The sequence below is a fragment of the Pristis pectinata genome, chromosome 4, assembly GCF_009764475.1.
Source record: "Pristis pectinata isolate sPriPec2 chromosome 4, sPriPec2.1.pri, whole genome shotgun sequence".
Lineage (NCBI taxonomy): Eukaryota > Metazoa > Chordata > Chondrichthyes > Rhinopristiformes > Pristidae > Pristis > Pristis pectinata.
In genome coordinates, this window is record NC_067408.1 from 89,918,797 (window position 1) to 89,933,315 (window position 14,519).

General features: G+C 39.1%; 1 protein-coding gene across 7 annotated transcripts in view; it reads right to left on the bottom strand.

The window, feature by feature from the left end:
* Positions 1-14,519, bottom strand: part of nme7 (NME/NM23 family member 7) — a 104,757-nt gene that overhangs the window by 275 nt on the left and 89,963 nt on the right. For all 7 annotated transcript variants that reach the window (XM_052015070.1, XM_052015069.1, XM_052015074.1 and 4 more), the window contains one exon: positions 1,166-1,273. In XM_052015070.1, coding sequence (XP_051871030.1) covers positions 1,166-1,273 — 108 coding nt within the window. The remainder of the gene's footprint in view (positions 1-1,165; positions 1,274-14,519) is intronic.

Here is a 14,519-nt window from a genome sequence, read left to right on the forward strand (position 1 = left end):
TCTGAAATACACTTTGACATTTGTGCAGTTAAGTCTAGCCATTAGAAAATAACAGCAAGTACAGTAGGACTTGATGTAGGATGGAAGGCTCATAGCTACAAAATGTGGCCACTGAGTCTGTCCCATTTTATATTTAGTCAAACTACAGCAGTTCTCAATCAAAAGGATGGGAGATATCAGGTCCTGGAAGAACACTAATTATTTGAATTCCTATTTAAATTGGTTTCAATGTCTTTAAATTTATTCTAAATGTTCACTGAACCCTGTCTCAGTGACAGCCATGATAGTATGCAAAATTCACTGGGGGGGTTTATAGCTGCTAGTGGTCAGGTGCAGCTAGTTACCAATTCTGAGAAGGCCCCTTGTGTTAGTTATTATTCCAACAGCAGCACATTGGGAGCTAGCTGTATGGGATGGGCAAATAGCCAACAATTTGTGAGTAATTTGTATTAAAAATCTGCCTAAATTTCCTAACAATCTTGGGTAATAATCATCTGCATGAATTAAAATCTGAGAATTTTCTATATTTGTTTTATGAAGTCATTGTGCATGTTGGTTCTAGATGCTAGGAAGAGGAATGTATTCTCTAGTTGGTTACACCAGGATAAAAGCAGCTGAGAGCCAGGATAAGTTTGCTTTTGAGGATTAATTTGGTAACACAGAGCCATTGAAAAGTTTAGTAAATTGAAACACTAATGTAACAGGAAAACTAAAAATCCTTGCATCTAGTTCACATTACTTTTAATCTTTATCATTTTTAGTCATGAGGCTCTAGAATAAAAACCTTTCAATCTGGCTGTTGCTTTTTATGGGATTCCCAGGTCATTGATGTTAATCTGTCATTTTGCATTGCAGTTTATTCAATACATTGTTTGGTGAGCATTCATAATATGCAAACAATGACATTTATATATTCCTGCTGATCTACCAGTCTCCTAAGGTAACAAACCTGTGAACATTTTAGATTTAAAAAAAACTACTTTTCAATGTACTATTTTGTGTAACACATTTTGGTGCTTCTATATTGATTTGGACTGAAACTAGAAAACTGGCCCCAAGATTAAATATGGGTAACTATGGGTAAAAATGAAAGTTGATAAATCAGCCACTGAAGCCATATAGTTTGTTCAAAGACTTCACCTGTAAACTAGCTTTTCTTTCCTACCTCCAGAACTCCATCTTCCGGAAGGTCTGTACAATGCACTGCATTCTGAACTTTAGTTTTTCCATAGAGGGCACGCAAGCTACGAGGCCGTAGGTGACGAGCTATTTCCTACAAAATTTAGAAGTTTTTTAGTATCTTTTTGAAAGCCAGAGAACAAACTTGACCTTTACCATATTACCCCTATATTTAAACCTATAGAAAAAGCTAAGTTTCTACATTTGTCAAAAGGCATTTGTATTGGAGCATAAAATTGGTATCAAATATCCTAAATGAAGGATTGAGAGAGATGGTGAGTCAGAACAATAAATCATCCATTCTTTCTGTGGCATTGAGTAGAAATCCAATTGATATCAAATTGGCTTGTTTTTTTTTAATGATAGGAACCTAAGAAGGAAGCAGTCTGGCTGAAGCAGACTGCAACTGTTTCAGCTAATCTTTGGCATTCAGAAAATGGACTCTTGATATTGTTCTAAAAACATTCCCAGGCTGAATAGTCTATTAACCCACCATTCATAGTAATGTTAAGACTGCAGACCTTTTATCTGATCCACTGGTTGTGGGATTGCTTAGCTTTTTCTACTGCATGCTGCTTTTGCTGTTAACATAAATATTGTGTCTTGTAGCTTCTACAAGTTAGCACTTCATTTTTAGGATGCAGGTCCTCCCCAGTTTAAGATGGGGTTCCATTCCTGAGAACTGTTAATACAAACAGTTCATAAGTCAGAAATGCAGTCACCTGGCAATACATTTAAATAAAAACAGACCAAACCAAGGGCTAAGTGTAGTTAAACCAGAGTGTTTAACTCAATCATTCAGATTTCTCTGGTAAGACGCAATGATATTGTTGTAGGAAAATTATTCATTCTCAATGTCTCTGTGCTGTGGTTAATGGTTTTAATAATAACAAAATCCATCACACCAGTTTCTCTAATACTGGTTTGTTTCTACAGGCCGTCTTAAGATCTGTACCAAGTGCAGTTCCCAGTGAACCAGGGTTGGCAAGGCCAATGTTTACTGCACAATCCTAATAGCTCTCAAGATGGTAGTAGGGAGCCTCTTCTTTGAATCAATGCATTCCACTGGGGTGACAGCTCATTATCTGCCTATTAGTCCAGTCTTGATTCTTGTTTTCACAATATAGTTTGCATCTCAGAATATTACATTAATTTCTACCCTCCATGTTTACCTATTTCTAACATTGCAACTGCATTTGGTGACAATCTGCAGTTCTGGGATTGAAAACTATTACCATTTGTCTAGGTATGGAAGGAGTTAAAACCACTGCCATGAAGTAATGCTGCTTTTTCAATGCATTGCTTAGGTTTCACAGTAAGATTTTTTTTATTCCAAAATAACTTTATTCATAATAAAAGACAAACTATATATACAATTATAAAACAGTGCAAGCCTTTACATTCTTGTACAGATCATTCATTAGTGTTACCTCTTTATATAAAAAACAGCATCAATGCTACACATGTGGCTCCCTGGGGCCTACCTAGTCCTGTATAATATTTAGGGGCTTTCTCGCCTGACCCTGCCCCTCTCCAGTAGCAGAAGAACCCTAAACTGCAGTCCTTCCCTACTGAGCCCATTTTTTTGGCTTTAGACCTCCTCACAGATTGAATCAAAAGGACAAACATGAGCTGAATGCCAGAGAGAATCAAAAGGAATCACTTCAAAAGGACAAACATGAGCTGAATGCCAGAGAGAATCAAAAGGAATCACTTTTAACTGTGTATGACATCAAGAAGCCTTAGTAAAATGCATCAATCAAATACCCTCTGGGATTTGGAATCATACTTGACACAAACGGTATGGTTTTAGTTGGCAGCTGATCATTATAGCATCAGCACAAAGTGCAGGATATCTTCAGGGAAGTGGTCTTAGCCTAAGTATCTACACCATCAGCATCAGTCTTCAGTCTAATCTTAATCTAGACACAGGGCTGTTTGCTGACAGCCCTGGTGTGTAGTTCCTTTCACCACTCCTTGAAAAATGAAACAGACCAATCTAGATATTTCCAGACTTGGGGGCTGAAAGTGATAAGTAACATGTATCACATACATGTCAAGCAGTGACCACCAATAGTGAGAAAAGCTCCAGCCATCTACCTTTATCAATGAATACCCCACCATTAGTGAACTGGGGGGTCCACCACTGACAAAAGAAGCAGATTTTGACCAAATAGTAGCCTTTCTGGGTTAGAATGACACTCCAGTGATGAGTGGAGATCAAAGGTGCAGCTCTTGAATTCTAACCTGGCATCGAGTGAGATACTTATGTCTAATTGGTTATGAAGATGCCCCTTCTCCTGTTCTATGTAGTGTAGAGAAAAATATTCCTAATCCTGTGGATTAACCATCCAACAGCAGAAGTTTTGATGCGTACAGCTACAGAGAAGTAGGACTTGGAGATGAAATCTGCAATTTGATTCAACGGTGGGAAACAGAAACCTTTTTGACTAAATCTGGAGTTAGGCAAACCTACCCTCTTGCCTTTGTCTTGTTTATTACATTGTATCAAGTCTACCAACAGATAGAATGTGGGGTTAAGGAGTGAAGACGTTATGCAGGGATTCACGTTGAAGCTTCCATGTACATAGATGATGTCACCACCTTCTGTTGGAACCACTATCGGTCTGCAGATTAATAAGCATCTGTGACTTATTTGAACTCCCTCAGGTGCCAGAGTGAATTGCAGCAAGAGTCATGCCATGTTTTTGGTAAAAGCTGACTGATAGTTGTCTCAAGTCAATTCTTAAGGATGCTGCGAATGTGGTTCAGAGGAGCTAGGCAATGCTAGAAGATGATCAACTCAGTGAAAGTTGTAGATTAGTTGCCTGAATTTTACAATGTGGACCATATAGCCATGGTGAAGCAGAAGTTGGGATTGTGGGAGCAGTGTTCCTGCTTGATTGCAGAAAAGAACCTGAGACAACTTTGGTCGTAATGAAGTGAAGGTGTGACCCAGACCCCACAGCAATGCTCACCCAAGACATCTTCCATTTCATCTGCAAATTGAAAATGAATTGTGTCCGTAATGATGTGACGTACTGAACTCAAGGAAAGGTGGGGAGGGGAGTGCAAAATATACCCAACATGGTCCTTATCCCACATAATGATGGTTAGCTTCATGTGTGGCTGTGTGTAGATTGTAAGCACACAAACATAACATGTCACTGCATGCTGAGGTCCTGATTTTGCAAAGGATAGATCTGGCCACATTGCAGGGAAACTCCATTCAGTGAATTGTGCTATCTCACTTGTCCCTCATAGAAATGGTTGCAGATAAGGACACCTATGACTGCAAATCAATAGGGCAGTGGTCTGTAAGGAATGTCTTCAAGGCCCTGGGGGAATTGGTGATAGTGGATTCTTTTGGATGGTTCAAAGTCATTTGACAGAATGTCTCAATAATGGAAGTTTCAAACAAGCATCAAGCCTTTCACCAAAGCCAGAATCTCAGTGGCACTGTGTAAGCACTGCCCTCCAGGTAGCTGTGGTGGGGATGGGACTGTCGCTTATCTCCTTCTGGAATCTACATTTGTGAAGGAGTCTGTAGAAGGATCCAGTGGTCTTTGTCAATGGTCATCCGTACACTATATAACACTGGACTCTGTCCTTTATGTACTGCTCCCAGGGATGCACACTTATTAAAAGGTCAACTACTGTTGGAAGGTGATCAACTCAGTAAAAGACACACTTTTGTCTGCCTGAAACTTGTTGGTCTTCGGTGAATGTTGTAGACTGGCACATTCCACAGTCCAGGAATGCTGAGGGATGCACAGAGGCTGATGCAGCTGCCACAAAGGCTCTATGTTCAAAAGCCACAGCTTGAGGCGCTCCTCCCATTGCATATTGAGAGGCTGGATCCCATGTTAAAAAAAATCTCACACTTATTGCTTTTGTAATGCATATGGAAGAAGAACTGCAGTCATGGTAATACTGAAAGCAAATGAAGTGACACATCTTATATTGTGAATAGTGACATAAGAATATATTACACTATATTTGCAAAATTTATGCATGAAGAATAATTTTGCGGGAAAAAGTACATCATATTTAGCAGGTTGCAAATCAACATGCAAATTCATTGTCTACATCACACCATAAAAACATTTTTGGACAGAAGCCCAACAGGACTAAGCAAATCAACATCATGGCAGCAAATATGCCAGAGATATTGTACTCATGACTCCTTAAAACTTCTCCATCTATATTTTAATTCAGGGGTACAATAGATGGGTTCTGCTGCAACAACATTCAGGAAGCTTGAAAAACTACAGTAGAGCAGAACACTGGAAGAACTCAGCAGGTCAAGCACCATCTGTGGAGGTGTTCAACGGGGAGCGAATGAAGGGCCAATGTAACCAGATGGGAAGAGGGGATGAGGAAGATGAACAGAGGGAAAAGAAAACTGGTGAGCATGTGTGGGAGAAGAGCACTGGATGTGTGGGTTACTTGAAATTTGAAAATTCAATGTTTACACCATTGGCTTGTAAGCTACCCAAGCAGAATACAAGATGTAGTTCTTCCAATTTGTATTTGGCCTCACCACAGCAATGGAGAAGGTCAAGGACAGACTGGTTGATGTAGGAATGGAAAGGAGAATGCAAAATGGCCTTTGTGGACAGAGCGCAGGTGCTCTGCAAATCGGTCACCTAGACTACACTTGGTTTCACTAATGTCGAGGAGGCCACCTTGTGAGCACCGAGTGCAGTAGACCAGGTTGGAAGAGGTGCAGGTGAACCTCTGCCTCACTTGGAAGGGCTGCTGAGGTTTCTAGATGGTGATGAGGGAGGAAGTGAATGGACACATGGTAAACCTCCTACGAGTGCAGGGGAAAGTGTTGGGGAAGGGGCAAGAGTGGGTGGGGCAGGATGAGCGGACCAGGAGTTACAAAGAGAGTGATCAATGTGAAAGTACAAAGGGGGTAGAAGGAACAAGATGTGACTGATGGTGGATCACACTGGAAATGGCAAAAATAGCAGAGAATGGTGGGGTGAAAAGTGAGGACCAAGGGAATTAACATTACCATTGCTGTCTGGAGACACAAGAGACTGTGGATACCAGAATCTGTGGCAATAAACTAGTTATTGGAAAAATTCAGCAAGTCAGGCAGCATTTGTGCAGGGAAATGGACAGTTGACATTTTGGGTCATAGAAGGTTGAGACCCATCATCTAGACTGAAAGACAAGAAGGGAGATAGCCAGTATAAAGAGGTGAGGGGTGGGGTGGTTGGGGTAAGAGCTGGATCCAGGTGAGGAGCGTTTGATTGGCAGAATGGAGTTGGGTGAGGACGGATGGGTGGAGATAGTGAAAAAGTCTAAGAAGTGATAGGTGGAGGCATCGAATGGCTGCAGATTATGGAATCTATTGCTGTTCTGTCTCGGGAGAGGAGGGTTTGAGAGCAGACGTATGGGAAATAGAGAAAGTGTATGCAAGGGCTCCATCATCTATGAAAGAGGGGAAGCCCTGTTTCCAGAAGAAAGAGGACATTTCAGAAGCTTGTGAGCAGAAGGCCTTATCTCGAGAATAGATGCGTTGGAGATGGAGAAATTGAGGAAAACATTGAATTTTCCAATTTCAGATAACCCAGTGTTCTCCTCCCACACATACCTCACCCGTACATCTAGTCTTCTTCTCCTTTTGTTCATCTTTCCCATCCCTACCCCCATCTGGTTCCACCCGTCACCTACCAGCCTCTGTCCCAACCCCCATTGCTGTACATTTGGCAATCTTTCCACTTCCCTCTCAGTCCTGATGCAGCATCTCAGCCCGAAACGTTGATTTACACCTTTTGTCTCCACAGGTGCTGCTTACACATCAAGTTCTTCTAGCATGGTTTTTGTTCCAGATTCCAGCATCAGCAGTTTCTTTTGTCTTCATATAAAAGAACAGGTCTCTTGATCAATGCTACAATGGAAACTACCCTTCTCGGTAACCTCCAATCCCTGGGAAACAATGGATTAGCTCTTTAAATGTTTACTATTATCCACAATCATACTTTATAATCATATTTTCATTCTATATTGTCCAAATCAAGTTTCATAGTTCTATATCTGGCTTTGTTTAAACCTGAAGCCGTTGTTTTGGATTCCTCACAAATTTGACATGGAATACCATGTTATGATATCTTTCCCCAGAGGACTGTCATCAAAAGGTACTAATCTCCCATTACACAATACCAAATCGAAAACAGCCTGTTGTCTATTTGCTTCCTCAAGATGCTGTTATAGAAAACTCTCCTGAATGTATTCCATGGACTTATCCTCGAAACTATTTTTTGCCAGTTAGTTGACCCACTCTACATGAAGATCAAAACATTAATCTTGTTACATGCTTTCAAATTTCCTGACCCATTCTCTGTACAATACTATAATTACTGTTGGGGGTCTACAAATTACCCCCAGTGTTTTCTGCCCCATGCTACATCTTGGCTCTACATTCCAGTTTTGATGAATGGTTACAGATAGAAAATATTGATTGTTTCTCTTTCCACAGATGTTGCCTGACTTGCTGTATTTCTCCAGCATTTTCTGTTTCTGTTTCAGATTTCCAACATCTGCGGATTTTTTTGATGTTCATTAGCTTTAGCCAACTTGCTTTTGCATATACATGCAACTTTTGAACAGAATGTTATATTATACAATACCCATAAGAAAAGAATGGATCATGATTAAGACGGAAGTTCTAACACTAAGACACTTCACAGTACCACATTAGAGGGGGAGACAAGATTCTATTTCTAGAATGGGGTTTGTAGACAACCTTCTGACCAAGGCAAATACCTAAAATTAGCCAAGTTTTACTTTATAACATTTATTTCATGGATTGAATAAAATTAAAATTGTAGTGCTAGATTTACACAAGTAAATAACACCCAGGTCTCATTTATCAGACTTTTGCTTCTAACCCATTTATTCTCACAAAGGTCTCCTTTATCCTCATCTTTCACCCAGCCACCAATGATTCACCCTTCCAATAACCTACAATATAATCCACTTTCAAACAAACATTTCACTGTTCTAGACCAATTGGTCCATTCTTCCCTATTCTACCATCCCAATTACTGACTATTATTCTCTACCCAGCTTCTTGTAAAGCTCCAGCAAATATAATGCCTTTCCATTTATTTCCTTAAACCTCAATGTCCAGGGCTTCAAACAAACTTCTTAATTTACACAGTAATTCACACAGAGCTTCTCCAAATAAGTACGTTGCATTCACTGCCCGGGAGAGGAAACTGCAGGCTTAACATCTGTCCGTGGTCGTATCTTATCAGGCTTCATTTTACAAGTGTAAAGTAGGCATTCAAGCATCTAGCATGGTGCCTGCATGCACATTCCACCATAAAGGCTCCTGCATGGTGCCCTCAGCACATTCTTGATGGGCAATGGGTTCTTTGCATTTCAAACAGGGATCTTGATACCCATTTCTTGTTGTCTTGGTGAAGCAGCCAGCATAATCAAAGACCCCACGCACCCGGGCCATTCTCTCCTCTCCTCTTCCATCGGGTAGAAGATACAGGAGCCTGAGGGCACATACCACCAGACTTAAGGACAGCTTCTACCCCACTGCGATAAGACTACTGAATGGTTCCCTTATACAATGAGATGGACTATGACCACACGATCTACCTTGTTGTGACCTTGCACCTTATTGCACTGCACTTTCTCTATAGCTGTGACACTTTACTCTGTACTGTTATTATTTTTACCTGTACTACATCAATGGACTCTGTACTAACTCAATGTAACTGCACTGTGTAATGAATTGACCTGCACGATCAGTTTGTAAGACACACTTTTCACTGTACCTCGGTACAAGTGACAATAATAAACCAATACCAATACCATTTCAGAAGTCCAGCAAAATGCATTCATAACTGAACACAGCATGTAAAATACTGCAGGGGAGGAGGAACCCATTAAGCTCTTAAGAAAGTTAAAACCATGAAGGTTTATTTATACAAAAGGATATTCCTTAATAGTGTTAACAGATAATACCATTAAAATAGCATTTAGTAGCCAGGGAAGGAAGTGGAAGATATACGGTAGGTGTCAAATCTATCCTCATCTCAGTTCTGTGGAAAATGTCTTTAAGAATGGATAGAGAGATTGCAAATCTGAAGACTGTTCTCAAAAGAAGCCACGTGTAAATGACTCAATGACAGTCCCAGAAGTTCTGCATTTATTATGGATAACTGGCAAAAAAAATCTGGTAAACTTTTCATACAGATTAGGTAATGACATGGGGGTGGTTCTTTCTGAAATTGTTTGAGAAAAAAAATGGAGGGTTTAACACACGTCGAGATTGTCTGTGATTGTACAGTAGCAGGGAAGAGGTGGTATCACAAGGAGCGTCCTGGCCTAGAAGTTTTGCCGTGCTTATGTGGCACGTTAAACCAGCACTGCAAGGGGGATCCACTCCAGTTTTGTGAGGCTCTGCTGCAGTAGCAATATTTTATTGTGCATAAGACCCAATCAAATGCAACAGAATCAGCCTTCTGGGCAGCACAGCTGAGCTGCAGATTGTGCAGCCGTCTCACAGCTCCAGCGACCTTGGTTTGATTCTGATCTCTGGTGCTCTCTGTGTGGAACTTGCACGTTCTCCTTATGACATGGGATTCCCCATGAGTTCTTGATGGACCAAATGGTCTCCTTCTATGTTATAAGGAAATAGGAATCCTAGCTGTGAAAAAGTGGACAAAGGCCTTTCCTTCTCTAGCTCTGTTCATGCAAAGCTAACAGAGCAAGTCAGGTGGATCATAGTGTAAATGACTCAATGATAGTTGCAAAAAAGTTGAGAGCGAACCATGAGACAATAGGTCCACAGCTAGGTGTTGAGAATTGCCAACATTGAGGAAGGGGCAAGATCAGGGGATGGGGACACTGATGGAAGTCAACTAGGGCGAGAGCATAGGGAGTTGGATAAAGCAATTGAGTGTAGGGTGGGGAGAGAGGATGGAGAAGTGCCTGGAAGTACCAAACATGAAGAGGTGGAGACATGTACCAAGCAAAACACTTAAAGGGATCATCTGCGAGAAGATTGGTACTTCAGATTCACTGGCAGAATTCCAGGCAAAAGGATCTCAGAGAATTATGTCAAGGACTATCGGGGGGATTTATTTTGGGAATCCTGGACAATATCTATTCTGTAATCAACACCCAGAGAAATAGAATCTGGTCAATACCACACTGCTGTCTGTGGAATTTGCTACACGTACAAACTGGCTACTGAATTTCCCACATTATTGCACAAAATCAAGAGCGGACCATTCAATCTCTAAAGCCGTTCTGCCATTTAATGAAATCATGCGAGGTTCCAATTTGAAGGAATGATTCCTGAATATATTTTATTCAAGAATTGAGTGCAAACTATCTGGTCCCGGGGTAGTTGTAAAGCTTTAGGATATTAGTTCATCACTGTAACTTCACTGATGATAATTTAGCAAGTCTCTGCACCCAATTCATTATTCATTTCCTAATATTTCTTTTTTCTAATTAAAACCACTATCAAAATAATTTGATTTTATAAGGCTTTTTTTTATCCTTACTCCCTTTTCACACATCTTACTATCACCTTTTGTTGTTCATTGAATCTCTCCCATTCACCAGGATTAATCCTGATTTCTGCCTCTCATGCATTTCCTAATGTTGTCCCTTACCTCGTGGTCTTTACTCCTTTTTATGTCAAGCAAAGTACTTTCACCTTAGGAATATGAAGTGGTTCTGTATATTAAAATCTTTTTTGAACATCTCCAACTACCCTGGTTCATGATTTGCTCAGTTTACCAAGGATAGGCTCTGACTCATCACATGGAAGTCAATCCCATTTAATGGTAGAAAGTTCATGCCCATTTCATTTTTCTTCCTTTCAAACATTATATTATGATTATAATATTATCATCTCTATTAGGTAAATATTTATGCAAAGACTGGGCAAACCAAATTAGCAGTGTGGAGGATGAAATCATGTGTTGTGAAAGAGGTGGTTTTCTAGATCAGCATTGCTGAGGAAACAACAAGAGGCTATTTTAGACCTAGCATGCTGTACTAGGAAAGAGTTTAGTGATGATTTGGTAGTGACGGGGCCTTTAGGGAACTATAGTCATATCTCAATGCAATTTTATATAAAAGATTGAAAGTGTGTTGGTTCAATGTGAAGTCAGAGTATGAATAAAACAAACTACAAAAGTGTTTGAGGCTTTTTTGATATTTTCTGGAGGATAGCTAATGTTGTCTCTATTCAAAAAGGGCAGTCTGGAAAAGCCTCAAAACTGCAGGCCAGTGAGCCTTTTATCAGTGGTAGGGAACTTGTTGGAGAAAATTGAGGGACAGGATTTCCGTTCACTTGCAAAGACAGGGACTGAATAGGTGTTAGCGTGGTTTTATGCAGGGGGGATCATGTCTCATATATTTGATTGTTTTTTTTTGAAGAGGTAACAAAGAAAATTGAAGGCAGAGCAGTAGACGTGTTTTACATGGACTTTAGTAAGGGTTCTCACAAGGTTCCACATGGTTGGGTGATCCAAAAGGTTAAGGCACAAGAGATCTAAGGCATGTTGGCAAAGTGGATCCAAAAATTGGCTTGGAGGTAGGAGGCAGAGGGTACTGGTGTTTTTCTGACTGGGAATCTGTAACAAGTGGTGTACCACAGAGATAGGCGTTGGGAACCTCAATGACTTGGATGAAAATGTAGGTGCTAAGGTTAGCAAGTTTGCAGACAACACAAAAAATTGGAGTTGTAGAAGACTGTCTAAGGATACAGCAGGACATAGATCAGCTGGAAAGTTGGGCAGAGCAGTAGCAGATGGAATTTAATCCAGACAATGAAGCAATGCATTTTGGCAGGTCAAATTCTAGAAGGACAAACAGAGTAAATGGCAGGGACCTTGGGAGCATTGATATACAGAGACCTTGGGATGCAACTCCATAGCTCATTGCAAAGGGCAACACAGATGGGTAGGGTAGGTGGAAAAAGGCATTTGGTATCTTTGCCTTCACAGGCTGAGGCATTAAGAGTTGGGATATTATGTTGCAGTTTAACAAAACACTAGTTAGACTGCACGTAGAGTATTGTGTACAGTTCTGGCCGCCATACAATAAGAAGGATAAGGTAGCAATAGGGAGAGTGCAGAGGAGATTCACCATGATGCTGCTGGAATGGATATCTGTAGTTATAAGGAGAGATTTAATAGACTTGGGTTCATTCTCCATTTCCATGCTGTACAACTCTATGATTTACTTTTTTTTTTGTGTTAGATGTGCCCAATAAAACATTAGAGGAAGAATGTTCATGTTATATCCTGCCAGGACTATAGAGCAGCCAGCTGCTCTATTACTCTTTCCCTTCAGGATGATTCAAGAGACAACCATCTAGAAGAAGTGCATTAAATGAGCCACGGGACATAAACATCCAGAAATAGCTGGAGTAGAACATAAGGAACAAAACATTACAAAAAGGAAAAAAAAACACTTTAAAGATAAATGTGAAAACCCTCATTGAATGTTTTAAAAAAGCAGCAATTATGGGATCCTAGCCTTGCATCTATTTCAGAAACAAAATAAATAAAAAATAGTACATGACAGAATTGCACAGCAATACAGGCAGCATCTAAAAAAGGAAAACAAAAATGTCAAGGAAATTTATTTTCAGATGTTGAGCAAGTTACTGAGTATTTTCAACATTCACTGTTTTCCCTTAATCATCTTCAATGCCTAGATTGCAAATTTAGCTTAATGTTTAGATTTTTAATATTTAATGTAATTTACACTGAAACACAAGAGCAATTATAACTGTCTTAGTAAAGTTCAGATTTGTGTTGGCAAGATAATCCAAGACAAATAGAGAAATTATCTATTTTAGCTTCCTTCTGAGATCACCACCATTACAAAAGCCAGTCTCCAGCTAAGTCCATTTCACTTCACATGGCATCAATAAACAGCTTTTCTCTCTTTTTCAATCTTTTTATTAGTTTCCAAATTAATACACATTAATATATAACATCAATGATTGTACATGTAATACAAAGAGATCAAGAGAATAATCATGGCATAGATAATCATAAAGAATAATAAAATATGAAAAAATCTTTAGATCTCGCGATCTCTTAGTAGATGAATATAATATAAAAGAAAGGAAAGAGAAAGATTTATTGTGTATACAAAAGAAAAAAAAATCCCCAAATCAATAAAAAAAATTGTAAATAATCAAACCAAACTAAAAAGAAAATTTCAAAAAAGACAAGAAAAAAGAAAACTGGACTGAAATTTCTCAGTAGACACAGAGCAATATTATGTCATCAACTCCGTTCCTCTAAATTGAAAAGTTATTGAAAAGGGATCTACATCATATGAAAGTATTGAGTAAATGGACTCCAAATGTCTTCAAATTTAAGCAAAGAATCAACAGTACCACTCTTAATTTTTTCCAAGTTTAAACATGATATAGTTTGAGAGAACCATTGAAAAGTAGTAGGGGGTATTGGATCCTTCCATTTAAGCAAAATGGATCGTTTGGCCATTAATGTGACAAAAGCAATCATACGGTAAGCAGAAGCAGATAAATGGCCAGACTCTATCCTTGATAATCCAAAAATTGCAGTGATAGGGTGAGGTTGTAAATCAATATTCAATACAGTTGAGATAATGTTAAAAATCTTTCCAATATTTTTCCAAAAGAGGACAGGACCAAAACATGTGTGTCAAAGAAGCCACATTCGATTCACATCTGTCACATATAGGATTTATATGGTGATAAAAGCGGGCTAGCTTATCTTTTGACATATGGGTCCTGTGAACTACCTTAAACTGTATCAACGAGTGTCTGGCACACATTGAAGATGTATTAACTAAATGAAGAATTTTCTTCCATGTCTCTATAGGTAAAGATGTCTGGAGTTCACTTGCCCATTCATTCTTAACTTTATCCAGTGATTCTGGACGTATTTTCATAATTAAATCATAAATTATTGCTATCAAGCCCTTCCGATAAGGATTAAGACCTAAAATTTTTTCCGTAATTTCAGTTTTGTAAGGTGTCGGAAAAGAGGGTATAGTAGCTTTTTAAAAATTTCTAATCTGCAAATATCAAAAAAAGTGTGATCTAGACAAATTGTAGTTGTTAGACAATTGTTCAAAAGATGAAAAACAGTTATCAATGAATAAATCACAAAAACATACTATTCCCTTCCTTTTCCATATGGAAACAGCTGAGTCAACTCTGGATGGATGAAAGAAAAAATTAGATTGAATGGGACTTGACAAGTTAAATTTATTCAATCCAAAAAATTTATGAAATTGAAACCATATTCGTATTGTATGTTTAACAATTGGGTTAATCATAT